Source organism: Pteronotus mesoamericanus, unplaced genomic scaffold, assembly GCF_021234165.1.
Source record: "Pteronotus mesoamericanus isolate MK-2021 breed Mesoamerican mustached bat unplaced genomic scaffold, CSHL_Meso_final scaffold_125, whole genome shotgun sequence".
NCBI lineage: Eukaryota > Metazoa > Chordata > Mammalia > Chiroptera > Mormoopidae > Pteronotus > Pteronotus mesoamericanus.
In genome coordinates this window covers 3448520-3466546 of record NW_026555304.1, presented here as the reverse complement: position 1 = coordinate 3466546, position 18027 = coordinate 3448520, and the positions used below count along the sequence as shown (strand labels likewise).

Sequence of the window (18027 nt, the reverse complement as noted above, 5' to 3'; positions counted from 1 at the left end):
TTATTTCAAACATTATTAGAAGCCATTCTAATGAGTATGTTTGGGAGGAAGGTGATAGCTGGTAGAAAAGAAGATATAATTCTTTGTATGAAAAAGTTATATATTTAATCTTTGTGACCAATGACAATCTATTTCATTTTAAAAAACTAACTAGATGTGAAATGCTATGTTTATAACTCTAGTTCCTTGTTTTAATGAAAGGAAGCACAAGCATGAACATAGGGTACCAGACAAGCAAGGTCTCAAGATGACTCTGAGTTCCACCTTAAATTGCTGAGACACTGAGCTCCATGTTACAGTGGACCTTAATTTGAAAAATTCTTTTGGCATGAAAATGAAAATAAAAACAGTAATCAGTACTGTTTCATTTAGTTCTGTTTGCCTTTCATATTAGAGGAAATTCTTACCACACCTCAAAGCAAATTTAAGGGGAAAACAAAGAAGTAAGCCACATAAATCTTACCAAGAACACAAGCATCTCAATTTAAATCCACAAAGTTTTGGATAATGAAAAGGAAAACATAATTTTAATTTAACCCAAGTGTTTTCCAAGCAGATTATATTTCCTTAAATTGTTACAGTGACTCAAGAGACAGACCTATTTAAACATACAGTTACTGAGGATTTTTAAGAGACTCAGTTAAAGAATTTAGGAATCTTTGATTCATTTACAGGACTTGCAAATTCATCACCCCTTGAAAACTACAGCAAACTCAACAGGTATGGTGACAAAATAATTTTCAAGTTTTTAAGAAAGTATTCCTAGTCTTAAAAATAAAAAAGTATATTTGATTTGTTTAACATTAAAATAGATTTCAGCCATCATAAAAGCACAATTTTTGGAAGCAGTATCTGGTAAAAGTTACCTTAAAACTTTTATTAGACAAATTACTCAGGGAAAATGTATTAAAGTGAATTTAATTTTTGAATTTAAGATGGATCCAATAAATAATCTTTGTTTTTATACATTTTTTGCTTTAAATGAAAGAGTCTTAGGTTAATGGAATATTTTATCCATCTCCTTCTGTCTCTCAACTTTAAATGACAAAAACCTGACAAATGCCTTTGACTAATATGTTTCAGCAGTGTTAAGAGATTCTGGTGGTAGGGAAAATGGGTATTTATGCAAATTTCACTAGAAATTTTCTCAAAAATTCTCCATTGACCAAATCCCTGGTATTTAAAACTCTTTTGCTTTTATTTGCCTCTTTCTCAAAGGAAAGATATGAGTGTTCTATCTGGTACCGAAGGATCTAGTTGCTTGGGTTTTGGTTAAGATTTAAATGTATTATGGCTAAAAATAATTTTGAGACTTCCAAGTTTTAAACAGTAAAAGAGTCTTACTTCCTTAGGCCTTGGGTGTAGTAGTGATGGCATACTAATTTTACAGTTAAACTTAAAACTTTAAAAAAAAATCTGAACCACAAACTAATATTTGGTTTTTCATAATCTAGTTTCTATGGCACACTGAGAAAACAATTAAATCTATTTTAAAACAATAAAATGCTATGAGGCTTTCCAATTACTTGTAACTTTCAAGAACAAAATTCTATCTCATTTTAATTAATCACTTTAATTAGAACTTTCCTGATGAAAGCACAAGTACTTTTTTCCAAGACAGAGAAATGTTATTGCATAGGAACTTTTATAGCTGTAATATGAAAAGTTTACATTAACGAATACTTTTTAAAACTGGTAACTTGTATTTTACTTTCTTTTTCACATTTGTTATTTTTCTACCACTCAATGTAATAGGAAAATTAATACAGTATATTGTGATGGAGACATATTCAATGGACAAGAGCCACATTCTTTGTGACTATGTTCACTTGAATAAATCACTGTGATAACATACATACATGCCTAGAAATACTCAACATTAGTAGTGATAAGTATCATTAATGAGATAGAATCTATAATTTATTACACCAATCATTCATTTAACAAAATTTTGAGTGCTCATACAATGTGAATTGTACTAGGTTCTGTCAAAAATTAGAAGTCAGGAAATATGATTGACAGTGAGATATAATGTTTTGTTATGACTTATCCTATAGGAAACAAGGCATAAATTGTAGAACTTAAAAAGCCAGAAGTAATAAAAACATGCTTAGCAAATGACTGGGAAGAGATGAGTTGCATGAAAATTTGGATGAAAAGAAATGAGATGATTGCAATGGAAAATTATCATGAATGAAGTTGAAGAGTAAGATGAATAGAAAATAACGGACATATGGATGTAGATGGGATGGATTTCAGATCAGAAAGCTACGCTAACAGTCAAAAGGGAGTGGGACAAGGCTGAGATACTGGGCCACAGTCCTCAAGGGATAAGGACAATGATGAGTTCAGACTTAGAAGAGAAGAGAAACCTTTCTTCTTAGGTAGCCAAAGAGACCAAAAGCAGACAGGAGAATCCACTTATTTCCAGGGAGGCCCTATCATCATGAGGTCTTGGTTCCAGGTCAAAGGTATGCAATTAGCTGCAGTATCAAAAGTATCATCTAGGTCTCCTTTTCCCCCCAATAATTTATCATAATTACTGAACAGAGTTTTGACTTTAATCCTCAAATGAAAGGTTACTAATCAATAATTGCTAATTTTCTTAACACAAGAATAAAATTCAGAGTTCTGATGAACAACCCTCTTTTCAAAATTCAACTGTGCCACAGTAAGCTTCTCAGACCCTCTAAATGTCCTGACCCCACCCAACTGCGTATCTCTGCCTCTGCTTCTACTTTCATTCTTCTACTTCTACTGGGACACAGCAACCTTACAGAACCCCAACTCCATGGTGCAGTGAGACTGAAATGAAGTATGACAAGTACTTTAAAAAGTTAGTGTGCTATACTATAATGAGTATAATAAAATATTTCAAATTAAATGTATAAGTTATTATCAACTAGTGAGCGAAATGTTCAGGATTTTCTATACCCATTCCTGCTAACATCCTAAAGCCTGGGCTAAATGATGTCTATAAAGCCTTCCCTGTCTCCCCCGCAAGAAGGGTTAAGCCACCAACTCCCAAAGCACTGGTGCCGCTGCTATAAACCATATTTCCCTCTGCCTGAGAATACAGTTTGCTGTGTTGTGCCTCTCTCATACACTAAGCTATATGCTCTTAACAGAAGGGATCATGCCTTCACATCTTCATTTCTGTGTTCCCCACTAGGTTCTGGGTCTCTGGAAATAATTCAAGACATTCTTTAACTGGAATAACCCAACCAAATTAAATAACTACTAGCAGTTGTATGGTCTTTTCCTAACCCCTTTCACACACAACATCTAATGTAAGTCACTAACTACAGCAGATGAAAGAGCACTTCCAATCAGACCCACTGGAAGCTTCCTGCACCACCCCCTCATATACATCAGCCAGCACTAAATACTACCCTTTAGAATTAGACCACTCTTCTCCTTTTCTCCTCCTAGTTCTCTCTCCTATTTCATGCATGAACATTGTTGTATGAAGACCATAGCTCAACTATATTAATAAGTTAAATTAGGTGTTTAGTCCTAGAGTGTAAATCCCTTAGGTCAGAATTCAGGCCCTCCAGATTTTGGTCTAGATTGGTTCTAACAGTTTTATTTTGTTCCTTCAACAGTTAACCATCAGTTCCCCAACACCCCACTCTGTGCTGCTTATATATTTTTGCTCATCCCTCTGTGAGCACCCTAACATTCTTTCCAAGTCTGTTCAAATGCCACATCTTCCATGAATCCCACAGATAAGAAGGAACAATGGGTGTAGTCTATTTAGATTTGCAATAGAAAACTTCATGAGTTTCAAAATCATAGACTGTTCGCCTTGACCTGCATGGCTCCCTCAATCCAAAATGTCACTGGTTCAATTCCCAGTCAGGGCACGTGCCTGGGTTGTGGGCTCAATCCCCAACTGGGGTGTATACGAGAGGCAACCAATCTATGTTTCTCTCTCACATTGATGTTTTTCTCCCTCTCTCTAAAAGTAAATAAGTAAAATCTTTTTTAAAAACCACAGATTGGTTAAAAAAAGATCAAATCATTGCTAAAATAGTAGCCATTAAAAAAATAATAGAACAATTTTCTGTAGATAGAGAAAATATTAATATATAATGAAAAATATATTAGAATAAATGATTGATTCTACTTTTTTGGTGAAAATAATAAGCAAGTTCATCATCCAAAATCAATGGGGAATTGAGGTTTTAGAGGTTTGTCTCGGAGAAAGGGAAGGGAACTGCCTAAGTAGATGCTGCTGGGTAGCATTTGAATGGTCATGAATTTAAAGTTAAACCAGTTGGCATAGTCATGGTTTATTCTTGTCATATTCAGCTGCCTGAGTCAGGGCAAGAGTAGATGGAGAACTGAAATAACCAGAGAGTATGAGGCTATAAGGGGCCAGAGAGTTTACGGCATGTAAAAAGTAATGATCGCAGTGATGCACTGTGGGGTCTAGGTTGGTAAGAAGAAATTGTGTACTGCGAGGTATGGATAAAGGTCAACCAAAAAATAGTAGGAACAATATATTTTAGATCACATTCAAGTTAAAGAATTATTGCAGTTAGAGTTACTACATGGACAAAGTTATAAAGACAGTAGATAGAGGTTAGAATGTGAAGGACAGCAGCACTAATAATGACAAGACCCATGGAATAGTAAAGAAGACTAGAGAAAACCTAAGTGAAAGATCAAGGGCCTCGAACTCTACTAGAATAACTACTTCAATTGCCAAATACACTCAATATTTGCACTCTTCAGTTTTAATTTCTGATAAGAAAAACAAAAACTGGAATGTTAGGGTCTATAGCAGGCTTTCTAAAATGAGGTTCCATCAGAGAAAATGATTTAAGTAACTATTTTTCTCAGTTATCCCAGTGGAAAAAAATAGTGCTATTCATGATAAATAGGATGTTACTCATTTTAATGCATACAGTGTGTTAAGACATTAATTTTCTTGTCAAATCCTGGATGGGAAGGACAGAGAAAATGGCCTCTGAATAAAAGAGGTATGAATCTTTTTTTTTAAAACATAATTATTCCATCTGGATCATTTTAAATTTGCAAAGCACAGTTACATGCATATTTCATATACCCTATCAACTAACATGAGATAAACAAGTATTTTTAATTTTTAACTTTATTTGTGAGGCAAGAGGCAGATGTGTTAAGTGACTTTATCATCATAAGTGACAGGACTTAAATGAAGGTTTTCAGGTTCCTCATCCAATACACAATCTGCCACTCATTACAACTTCAAGGTTCAGCAAGAATGCTAATTGTCTGCCTTTCTCAAGCTGAGTACTCCCTCCTTTACAAGCCCAAACCATACATACTCTTCTACTCAGTGCCTTAGACATCCCTCTGATACTCCATTAGACCTAAGCTCCTGGGGTACAGCACAGTGTTTTTAATATCTGTATATAAAGCTTAACTCAAAAATATAAGTAGAAAGAAGGAAATTAAGATAATAAGAAAAATGTATTGCATAATCTATTAGAAACTAAAAAAACTTGGTAGAAAGTAAATATTGTATGTGTTTTGTGATTTGAATTAGTTATTCAAGTAGACTCAGAGATGGAATAATTGTATTTTGTAAAACTGTTTCATGGGGAAAATCTGAAGTCATAGTTAGGCTTGGACAGAAAACACAAAGAGGAAACATGATTGCTATTTTTAATATCTCAAGCTCTCACATAAAAGGAAGTGTTTCATGTTTTCCCAAAGGGCAGAAAAGAGCATTACCAGGAATTACCAGAGCAGAAAACAGGAATTGAGTGGAAAATTTTTGGTTAATATTAAAGAATCTCTGAGATAAAATCTAACTACAACATAGTGTCTCTCCTCTCATCGGTAGTGACCATCACCAAGGGACCAAACAGTCATTGAGGACACCAGCATTTAGAGTAAAGGAAACATCAGCTCTGGAGTTGAGAAATCAGGTTATCATTGCAAATCTATAGTCCAGCAAACTAGCAAGACATACTGAGATTCTCTTAAAAGATGGTTGTTTAGTCTGATTCAATGCAACATGGGACTTTTAAAAAGGAAAAAAAGCACCTCACTGCTACTTAAACATTGATTTTGGCTTCAGTATTGCCTATTCATTCGGGACATTCTTTTTATATTTCAGCACAGATAGAGATATTATGTGCTTTATGTAACTGTCAGTTTACACAAAAGTTTTTCTAAATTTCACTCACTTTTCCCACAATATGTTTCCTTTCCTCCTCTCAATAGGACAAAAAGAGACTATGGGCTTAAGTCCAGTATGTATACTTTTCTTCTTGTTTGGAGTCAAAGTATATTGCCAATATGAAAGTTATCAATGGGATGAAGATTATGACCAAGAGCCAGATGATGTTTACCAACCAGAATTCCACTTCCATCAAAATGTGGACTATGGAGTGCCTTTTCACCAGCATACTTTAGGCTGTGCCAGTGAGTGCTTCTGCCCACCTAACTTTCCATCATCAATGTACTGTGATAATCGCAAACTCCAGAGTATACCAAATATTCCAGCACACATTCAGCAAGTCTACCTTCAGTTCAATGAAATTGAAGCTGTGACTGCAGATTCATTCGTCAATGCAACTCATCTTAAAGAAATCAATCTCAGTCACAATAAAATCAAATCTCAAAAGATTGATCACGGTGTGTTTGCTAAGTTGTCAAATCTACTACAACTTCACCTAGAGCATAACAATTTAGAAGAATTTCCGTATCCTCTTCCTAAGTCTTTGGAAAGACTTCTTCTTGGTTACAATGAAATCTCCAGACTGCAAACAAATGCCATGGATGGGCTAGTAAACTTGACTATGCTTGATCTCTGTTGTAATCATCTTGATGATTCTATGTTACAAGAAAAAAACCTTGTCAAACTGGAAAAATTAATGCAGCTCAACCTATGTAACAACAGATTAGAATCAATGCCTCCTGGTTTGCCTTCTTCACTTATGTATTTGTCTTTAGAAAATAATTCAATTTCTTCTATACCAGAAAATTACTTCAATGAACTTCCAAAACTTCATGCTCTAAGAATGTCACACAACAAACTACAAGACATCCCACATAATATTTTTAATCTTTCCAACCTTGCAGAACTCAATGTTGGACACAACAAACTGAAGCAAGCATTCTATATTCCAAGAAATTTAGAACATCTATACCTAGAAAATAATGAAATTGAAAGTATGTAAAATTTCCTTATTTTTTTAAAGACAAAATCTTTACAAACCTATACTTTATACATTGCTGAAAATTTGTTGCTTTAAAGCTGGCCCCAAGAGAGGGGTGCTATAAGGTTTATAGCCTTTACTATTAAATTTTATCACTTTGAACACTGAGAAGTAGTAGAGTATATGAAGAAATATGAGTATCCAGAGTAGTGTGACTAGGAAAATGCAGAACTTGGCCCCAGAGAAAGACATAAAGTTTATCTATTAAATTTTATCACTTTGAACATTGAGAAATAATACTTAAGAGTATATGAAGAAATACGAGTACTCTAAGTATTACAACTATAAGTGATTTTCATTTTTCCTTTTTGAGACTGTTTCTAATAAAAGTTTATTTTATTACTTTAATTATTAAGTTGCTCAATTTCCAATGATGTCATCATATTTTGATAATATAAAATTCATTTATAGTTTTATTTTCTTCATTTTATTGATTACTGTAAAAATAATTAAACCTAATTCTACTTATAAGTAGTCTAATTAATAAAACTACATCTATATAAAATTTTAATAAAATTTAATATAGGATTATTAATGTAATATAGCAGGATTAATTTTTAATTTGTATTTTTCAGATATCAATGTTACAGTGATGTGTCCATCTATTGACCCACTATATTACCACCACTTAACATACATTCGTGTGGACCAAAATAAGCTAAGAGAACCTATTAGCTCATACATTTTCCTCTGCTTCCCTCATATACATAGTATTTATTATGGTGAACAAAGAAGCATTAATGGTCAAACAATACAGCTGAAGACACAAGTTTTAGGGAGATTTCAAGATGATGCTGATAGTGAAGATCATGATGATCGTCATGAAGTTTCAGAACAAGAAGAAACAGAAGAAAACATTGACCCTCACTATTATGGGAGTCAAGAATGGCAAGAAATTCTGTAGGTATACATTTATGACTTCACAAAACTTATAGGTCACAACAATATATGAAGAATTATGTGTTAGTATAAGATCAAATACTTGAATTTAAGTTGTTGGTAACATATGCATCATTACATAGGATTAGAACTTACTCAAAATGATGCTAGTCTTTAGAAATATAAATTAGAATGACAAGTGGGAACTTTAAACACAAAAATTTTATCACGTTGAAAAACAAGTGAGTATGCCATTTCTATTAACAGTAATTTTTCTAAGAATGATGAAAGCAGTAGCATTAGTAACTTTGATTTACTATGAGGATAGCATTTAACTGCCGACAGGTTACATCAATGTAATAGGCAGCCATTCACTTAAGGAATAGGGTTTCTTTGACCTGACTCCCAGAAACGCTTTCACACTTGTGTGAGATCTCACCACCATCATATCCACCCCCTGGCCCTACCACTTAGAGCTTAAGAGGATACTTCTGATTTTTCAAAAGAGGACATCCTACTAAGGATATCGGGCAGGGAGAGAGATTCATAAAATCAGTGAATCTTGTTTTCCTTTCAGAGCATTAAAGCAACAGAATTTTAAAACTTGTGTTTGGATAACTAAAAAATACAAAATTATTTCATCACAACCTGTATTTAGTGAATTTTAGCAATTGTCCAAAACAGTTTTTACTGTGTTCCATTTTAACTGGGATAAATGTTTTTATAGTAAATTCACTAGAGAGAGGTTTCTTTGTTTTAGTTACATAAAGATTTGCTAATAAACAACTGCTTTGTTCACAAGGTTAATGTTAGCACAAGAAAGTATATCAACATTATCAAACACAATAAAATTTTCTATTTTTCTAGCACAATGAATTAGAAACATACATGCACATATGCCAATGTTTATTTACAGTGTTAAAACTCAATAAAGTTCCCTTAAAATATGAACAGACAGGCTTTGACATCCTTTTTAAAACCTTAAAAAAATCACATATTATTTAATCTATCATTTTGAAATATTTTAAGTGTACCTTATATAATAAAGATGATTTAACTGCTGTGATGAAACTTTCTTGATTTATCAGACTAAAAGATTTTACAGAACTCTTTGGGTAAGGAAGAAGCATAAATCTGGGGCTGCCTACACAGGGAACCCAAGGAACAAACAAGAATGATTTGGACAGTATGCAAAGACCAGACAAGTAAAACTATATTGTAGAAGCAGTTTTCAAGTGGCAAGTCTTTATTTTTTTCTGGAGATGAGACAGTTTAAAATGAAGCCTCTAAGGCTCTTTGTATCTTTAAGTTATTAGTATTTAACAGAAACAGTACCCACCTGTCCCCAGTGACAAGCTCAACAACCCAAAATGAACACAGACAACATTCCATTCTTTCATTTAATTAACATTCATGAAATTGTTTGGGATGTAGGGCTTAGCCATTAGAGGTCAAGAAATGGAGTACCTATGTGCGACTGTGACACCATAAGGTACAGGTTGTGAGGGTAAAAGGTCAGAGAAAAATGCTAGTGATGTGGGTAAAGCCCACTTTAAATAGAAGTAAAACAAAATTTAAGGACCACCTACCTCTTTATTGAAAATTTTTAAGATAGGGTTATAAATTTAAATTTTTATTATGAGCTAATAAGTGGAAAATACTGTGGGTGTTTTAGGAAATAAGAAATATTCATGTTTCTTACCTGGAATAATTTGTTACTAAGATATCACAGAAATGTAAATCAAAGCCACATTAAGATACCTTTTCACATTAATAGTAGCAGGCTGACAGTTCTGACGGAGCAGGTTAGGGGGCGGAGACTTGGAGGAAAAAAGAAAAAGAACTCATGGACAGGCAACAGTATGATGACTGTGAGGGTGGGTGGAGGTGGAAGAGGGGATGAGGGGATAAAGGGTAATGGGAAAATACATTAAAAATGAACTATTAAAAAAAATACCAAGTCTTAGCAAGAAGGTGCAAAAAGTTGAACCCTCATGCTCCACTGGTAGGGATATCAAATGGTGCAGCTGTGTTAGAAAGCAGTCAGGCAGTTTTTCAAAAAAGTTAAGAGTTACCTGTGACATAACAGTTGTACTCCTTGGAGTATACCCAAGAGAAATATCCACATATGTTCACACAAAAACACATTCATAGCAGTATTTATTACTCATAAACAGTCTTAAAGCACCCAAATGTCCATCAGCTGATAAACTGATAAGCAAACTGTGGTATATCCACACAAGGAAAATACTACTCAGCCAAAAGAAGCAATGAAGTAATGATACATACTGCAACATGGATGAACCATGAAAATATTATGCTAGTGAAAAATCAATCAGAAAAGACCACGTTATATCATTCTTTTTATGTGAAGTGTCCAAAACAGGCAAATCTATAGAAACAGATAGATTATTGCCTGCCTGGGGCTAGAGGAAGGGGAAATAGAAGAAAAGTGTGGAGTACTGACAATGGGTAGAAGTGTGGTAGGCAGTGGTAGGCAGAGAGCAGAACAAGAACGATAGGCCAGGTACAGGAAGTCACCAGGGCAAAAAAAAAAAAAAAAAAAAAAAAAAAGAGAGAGAAAGAAAAAAAGCCCTGGGTGTCTAGCAACAGGCAAAACTGGAAAAACAAGGACCTCACCCCCAGGGTAACCTTTCCTCCCCTAGCATATCACACACAGGTTGTGGGTTTGGATCCCCTGACCTTTCATGTGGTTTAGTTCCCCTGAACTTTCCTCCTTAAAGATAATATCCAGGCCTCAGTTGCGTTTCAGCTCCAGCCCCGAAAAGCAACAAAACCAGACAAGTCTTGACAATGGCTGCCTGAGGATCAGCTGCACTAATGATCTCCCCTGCCCCCCAGTATGCACTGACCAATCAATGGAGACCATGGCCCTTAAAGGATGCACCTGGAAAACTGATGAATATTCTATTGAAATCCTTCCCTGGAACTTCTCCTAATATCTACACCCTTAAAAGTCCTTAGGCTGGAGAACCCAGCAGGGGTCTCCCTTCCAAAAGCACAACTGAGCTTTTTCCCCTCCCTGTTTTCTTCCCCCCAGGTGCTTTACCTTCCTCTCTCCTAAACTCCAAAGGCCCTTCTTTTGCCTCGGTCTTATTTCCTGAGCCCATTTCTTCTACCACTCACTTCTACCTCTGTGACTTTCTAAATAAATTTTTTCTTAGTTTCAGTCTTGGCTCTGAATTCTTTCCTAGCCAGAACTCAAATATTGAGGTTGCTGAACCAAGGTCTGGTCTGGCCCCACCTATCTAATACCTGGTGCTGTTCTCACCACCACTAATAGAAAGTTTCTTTTTGGGGTGATAAAAATGTTCTAAAATTTATTGTGATGATCGTTGTACAAGTCTGAAAATATTAAAGTATAAGTCTGTACATATTAAAAGGGTGACCTGTATGAGATGTGAATTATCTCAGTAAAGCTGTTATTAAAAAATTTCAGGAAGAAAATAAAACAACTCACTCTAACATAAGGAGGAAAGAAAATATGTTCAAGTGGCAGAAACTATGAAAAATTATGTGATTACAGATATCCTAATTTTCCTTCTAGCCAGAATGTGGTGAAGTAGTTGAAGGCTTCACAGAAGATGTGTGAATAGGAACTGACTGGTAAGAGTAGAGAAAACACACTCCCAGGGCGAGATTAATATAGAAATGTGGGAATTATTTATTTCACCTCTTCACAGTCAAAAATGAAAACAAAACCCTGCAACTTTCAGAACTCTGGAGCTTCTATTTTTATCTCCTTCTAAACTGATGAAAGAAAATATATTTTAATCTTCAAAAAACAGCCTTATCTAAGAATAAAACTGCACAATTTAGCAATTCAAAATCAGATGTACGTGGATAGAAGCCTGACTTCGTAGTTCTAGCTGAGCTAGGTGATTTTCAGTAAGTTCTTTAACTTCTGGAGGCTCCCCTCTTCCTCGTTCCCATAAAGAAGGTTCCCACAAAGCTGTTGTAGGATAAGGAGAAACAGTGTACATTAATAAAGGATTTAACAAGCTTATGATAGTCACAGGTATCCAAAAGCAGGAACCATTTCAGCATGTTCAGCTCAGCAACCTACGGGTTCTCTGTGCTCCTTACATGGCACTCTGGCCAGTGAGGTCAAATCCTCCAGTATATTAGGAAGAGGAGGTCAACTCTGCTCTGGTTCCTCCTTCCAAAGGCCCTCGAGCTGCAGGGCCCAATGAGAAGACAAGTTAACAATTATCTTCTGTTACTCGAAAATGTTCTAAGGAATCCTCCGCAAGTTTTTCTCATTAAAAACAAAACAAAACAAATAACCCCCAAAGCTTTTTTCTAGGACAAAGAAGAATAAAGAACTTCTTCAACTGGCACATTAAAATTGCAGGTATCTACCAGAGTTACTGATACAACCAGTGATTGATATCTATAACAGGAAAGAAAAAGATGAAAATTCGTCTATTTTTTTTTTACTACACTTCATCTATTTTGTTTACTACACTTCAAAGTATTAGCTGTATTAGCTACTAGACTGAACTGGGTGACCACTAACAAATAAATCCAAATCACACCATGAACTCAAGCTTAATTAATAAACATAAAAGCATAACATACATTTAATTTACAGAAAGAAAATAAAAATAAATAGTATTTCATAAGTTGCTCACAATAATACTAGTTGAGAATGTTTAGTTTGATTTAAATATTACCTGAAACACTATACATTTGCCATTATTCCTCAAACTGGAACCACTAAACTAGAATGCAGATGTATATGTATCATATGACACACTTAACCAACTCCACAGAGAACAAAAGAGAAGAAAGAAATCTTGTCTCTTCTATATACTTTTACTATTGCAGAGAATTTATATGACCCCAAAGATGGCTGGAGTTAAAACCCTGGTTTCCTGACTTTGAATCCATTTTTTCTAAATCTTAGAAATAAAGTATTACAGCAGCTGGAAACAAAATTAAATCACAGCAGCTAAAAATCCAAAGTTTCTTCTATGTTCCAATTGCCTAAATAAATATAACTATGCCTAGCAAGTAAATATCACAGAATCATGAACATGCCTGTCACTATAACATAAATATGTTGCAAATTCACTAGAGATTTATGTACTATTCAGAGAAATTAAATTCACGAATATGATACATTTTTAACAAAACCTTCTCTTATATTGAGTCCACCCTTTATATAATTTCCCACCCTTTAAATTTTACCCTTTAGTTTGAGAAATTCTTGGTTCTCATTTGTATTTCCTTTGACCAAATGATGGGTCTTCAGGTATATGTGTGAGATTTGAGATGGAGATTCAAACCACTGACTGTCCATAAAATCCTAGAATATCGTATTTAAATAATCTATAAATATCTGGCAACTCAGTGGTTCTCAATGGGGACGACTTTGCCCTCAGGGGACATTTGGCAATGTCTTGAGACAAATTTTGGTTGTCACTGTTGGGGAGGGTAGGAAGTGGATAGAGAAGCGTTACTAGCCTCTAATGATCAGGGATGCTGCTAAATGTCCTATAATGCATGGGACAATCCCTACTAAAACAAATATCCAGCCCAAAGTTTAATGGTGCTGAAGTTGAGGAACTCTATAGGAACTGGATTCTAGTCTAATAGATAAGGAAAATAAGGCACATTAATCTGAAGGTTAATGACAGAACAAAACTAAGGCTTATGTGTTCTGACTCTTAAGTTATACTACTTCCAATGAAGTTAGAGGATAAAGAAAGAAAAGACTCTTCACACTTGTAGTTTTTTTGAAACTCAATCTACTTTTAGTTATCTGTTCTTTGTCAGTAGAACTAAGCTTCCTCCTCCTCCAAAAAAATAAAAATTCTCCTAGAAAACCCTCCTGTCCTGACCACAGGGGAGGGGGGAGGAGGATAACGGGGAAAGAAGGGGAAGAGTCAAGTCAAGGAACATATATAAAGGACCCTTGGACAAAGACAATGGTGCGGGGGCAGAACGGGGAGGGGAATGGGAAGGAGAGTAGTGGGTAGGGCAGGGGAGAGTAATGGGAGAAAAATTGGGACAACTGTAACTGAACAACAAATGAACAACTGAACACACAAACAAACCCTTCTTTCCAAAACTCAATTCTATTCAACACATTTTTGGTTGCCTGTGGGTGAGAAACAATTAGATAGGTAGAATGAACAGCTCAGTGGGGCACCTTCAACAATACAAATCCCTACAAAGATACCAAGGATAATGCAATAGGGTCACCAGAAAGAACTCCACAGAGTAAACTCACTCAATTTTGGATAAATGCCTGCCCTTGAGCCTCAGACAACTTTCATCTTTCATTACAGTGCAGTGAAAGCTAAATAGCTTTCTACTAGGATATAATAGTTCTTTGTAGAGTAGAACACAATGTAAATTTCAAACATATTTTATTCTGGGAACTGTATAGTAACGGAGTTTACCCAAAAGAGAGGTCTGAGCTTTGCTTTCAGCTTCTAGGAGGTAATAAATATTTTTGTTCAGAATTGGGGTCATCACACCAAGATCTTAGGGTAGAACTAGTCATACACAATAGTCTTAGGGTTGGCTTGGACATATCAGAAAGAGACAGAAAGACCATGTGATTTAGGATGGGGACTTTGGGTCATGTGGTATCAGTTGAGCTGGATGTTGAGTTCAACCACATGGATGCTTGATAAATCATGCCTATGTAATTAAAGACCCAATTAAAAAAAAAAGGTTCTGAACAGCAAGGCTTTGTTGCACTTTTCTGGTTGGCAAGGTGTGTTGTCACACATTGATGCCAGGAAGGTAATGCATCCTGAGAACAATGGAAGTTCTGCACATTGGAACCTCCCCAGATTCTGCCCAATGTATGTCTACTTGGCTGATATTTATGTGTATTCTTCCCTAATAAACCATAACTACAATGACTTTCAGTGAGCTCCATGAGTCCTTCTAGCAAATTATCAAATGTTAGGGCAGCTGTGGGAAACCCCTAAAACTTGCAGTTGGTTTAAGTGAGGATGATCTTGGGGACTATGTCCTCAAACTATGTTTGGCTAACTCTGTGCAAGAGATGGGTTTATTGACCAGTGCAAATCTGAGTATCTTTAGTATCTTGCCTTGTGTAGCCATCTCCCCTTCAGTGTGGCTGTGACCTCTGACTTGCTTCAAAACAACAGAACATGGCAAAGGTGAGATGGCATATATGTGATTATGTGTGCATGACTGTTATAAAGGCTGTACTGTGCATCTTGCTGAAAGACTATCTCCCTGTCTAGCTGTGAAGAAGCAACCTGCCTTGTTAGGAGCTGTCTGATGGAAGAGTCCACATTGCAAGGAAATAAGAGTGGTCTTTGGCCAATATCCAGCAAGACACTGAGGCCCTTAGTCTGACATTCTGCAACAAGCTGTGGCCAACAACCACACAGGCTTACATGTGGATCCTTCACTTTACTCCACTCTTCTAGTGAGGGTACAGCCCCAGCCAAAAACTTGACTACAGCTTTCAGGTAAGATCCTGAGGCAAAGAACCAAGCAAAACCATGCCTGGACTCCTGACCCACAGAAGCTGTGAGATAATAAATGTATGTTATTTTAAGCCATTAATGAATGTCAATAACCCATACAATAGACAAAGAGTGGTATTCTTCAGGACTGTAACATTAGTGGGATATTTCTAACATAAAAATAGGATCGTATCACTTACTGGTTAAAAAGAAAATCTTTCAGTGGTCTCTCTGTGGCTACAGAATAAAGCCGAAACACCTTAGCAAGATATAAAACACTCTCCTTAATCTGACCTCTAGACCCCTGTCTGATCTCTTCTTATGGGCCACCACCTCACTGCCTCTCTCTATCCCTCCAAGTTCTAACCATATACAACTAATAAATTTTCTCAATTATTTACCTTACCCCACCTGGGTGATGCTTCCCTTCCTAGAACATCTTACCCTCTGCCACTATTCCCACTTGTCACCCATTTTCTCTATATAGGTCAGCTTGATGCAGCCTCTGTGGCCTCACCCTCACTCAAGGTTGTTACAGAACCCTGCCCATTTCTGTGAAGCAGGTCTCACTGCATAATATGGTTTGTTCGCTGCCCTTCATGCTGATTTACTAAAAAGGGGCGAAACTGAGTAAATTTTCTTGTTTGTGCTTATCTTGTCTGTAGTTCTGGCAGAGAACTGGTGCCAAATAAACTTTTACTAAATGAATGAATGCCAATAAAACTGTATTCCTGGTCATAACTTCTCAAAGAAAGATACAATCCACTAAGTAATTTTTTGTAGTACAAAGTATGGAACTGTGTATACCATTAGTAAAACTATGAATCTCTAAGATTCTATAAATTTGACATTTAATATCTATCTAGTTCACCTCTCTACATTCCATTAAACCTGCCACGCAATGTGAAAACAAATCAATATCTTGTGTTTCATTATTAGATATTTTCTTTTACCCTTACAAGATGATTTTAAAATGTTTCTTATACCCTTAAAGCCATAGAATTGACACTTTATATCAACCAAAACCCCAAAATACCAAAACTAAATTTAAAATAATTCACATTCAAATAAAAACATGAGTATTCAAGCTTTAGGTTATTCAGGCCTTAGGTTATTCAAGCTTTCATTTGAAAGAAACTTAAACCAGTTTTGAATAGAAAATAAGAACAAACTAATATTCTTTCCTTTTCTATTTTTAAACATTTATCCATATTTATATTTACTGAATTTTTAGCTTAGGGGAGAAATATTACCTTGACTGCTAAAAGTACCAAAGCATGATAAAAATAAATTTAATATTAAATATTTATAGTTTCCTTCATTTAGCACACAAAAATAAATTTTTATTATCAAATGCCAGATTATAAATCAAGTCTACTAAAAAGCCGATTCTGACACTTGGGCTATTTTATACATAATGAGTACAAAGGGGAGGAAATCCCACATGACTAAACTATAAAATAATTTGTGCTAAAACTAATTTTTACTTTGAATTATAGTCTAGAACAATATTGCTACTCCTAATAAAAGTGGATCATAGACTATGCTTTGGTTTGCTATACTATTTCATTTAAGAAAAAGATGTTTATCTCCTGTGAAAACATTAAAATGGAAAGCGTAATTTTAGAACTACGTTATCTTTATAGTCACAAAAACATTAGTGTTGATTTTATAAGGCAAAAATAATACAAACTTACGATAATTAGTAGAAGCAGACTGAACACAACAATTACAAATATTTTAAGCACAGTTCCTTGTACAACACAGTCACTACATTTCACTCTAGAGAAAGAATGTTGTTGGCAAAGATCTCTACCACATGGAAACAGCTTTTAAAGCTGTTGGGCCTTGAAATTCTACTCAGCAGTTTGAAATCAATCCACAGCTTTCCTTATTCACCCTCCTACTTGGGGCTTATGCACAGGCATTAACATCTATTGAGGAAAACCACAAAAAAGCTTCAAAATAGATACAATGGTAGGCTCCCCCAGACTCCTACATATTATCTTAAAGGTCATTTGTTAAGATGTGACTCATCGAACAGTCTTAATAAATGTAAAGGTTATCTCTAAGTTTTTTTTTAATGTTTTAGTTACCTTAAACAATTATTTTTAACAACTACATTAGTATTTATGATTGTATAACTTTAATATCCATTACCGGCAAGAAAATGGTGCTGCAAATGTCCCAAATCTTGTTATTCTTAATTTTTAACCATTGATTTTTGATGAACTGGCATCTACAATGCAGCACCATCAACTCTGGGTGATTCTGTTTGAAATTAAGTAAGAATAAGTCTGAAATGTGCACTGCCAGATAAAATCCACCCATAAGCCTAAATCCTTCACATTACATTCTTCTTATCCTTTATTAAATTTCTATATTTTCCAAGTCTGCAATACTATTTTTTTATTTAAATTTAAATAGTAATTCTATTAATTAAAAATAGT

The 18027-nt window shown here is 35.1% G+C and overlaps 2 protein-coding genes across 2 annotated transcripts in view; one reads left to right on the top strand and one right to left on the bottom strand.

Annotated features, from left to right (window-relative positions):
* Positions 1 to 18027, bottom strand: part of CENPP (centromere protein P) — a 329764-nt gene that overhangs the window by 190317 nt on the left and 121420 nt on the right. The window lies entirely within an intron of this gene.
* OMD (osteomodulin) lies at positions 578 to 8121 on the top strand. The gene is made up of 3 exons (XM_054588012.1): positions 578 to 720; positions 6220 to 7170; positions 7793 to 8121. Exons 2-3 carry the CDS (start codon positions 6234 to 6236, stop codon positions 8119 to 8121), a joined length of 1266 nt encoding a protein of 421 aa, XP_054443987.1. The 5' UTR covers positions 578 to 720; positions 6220 to 6233.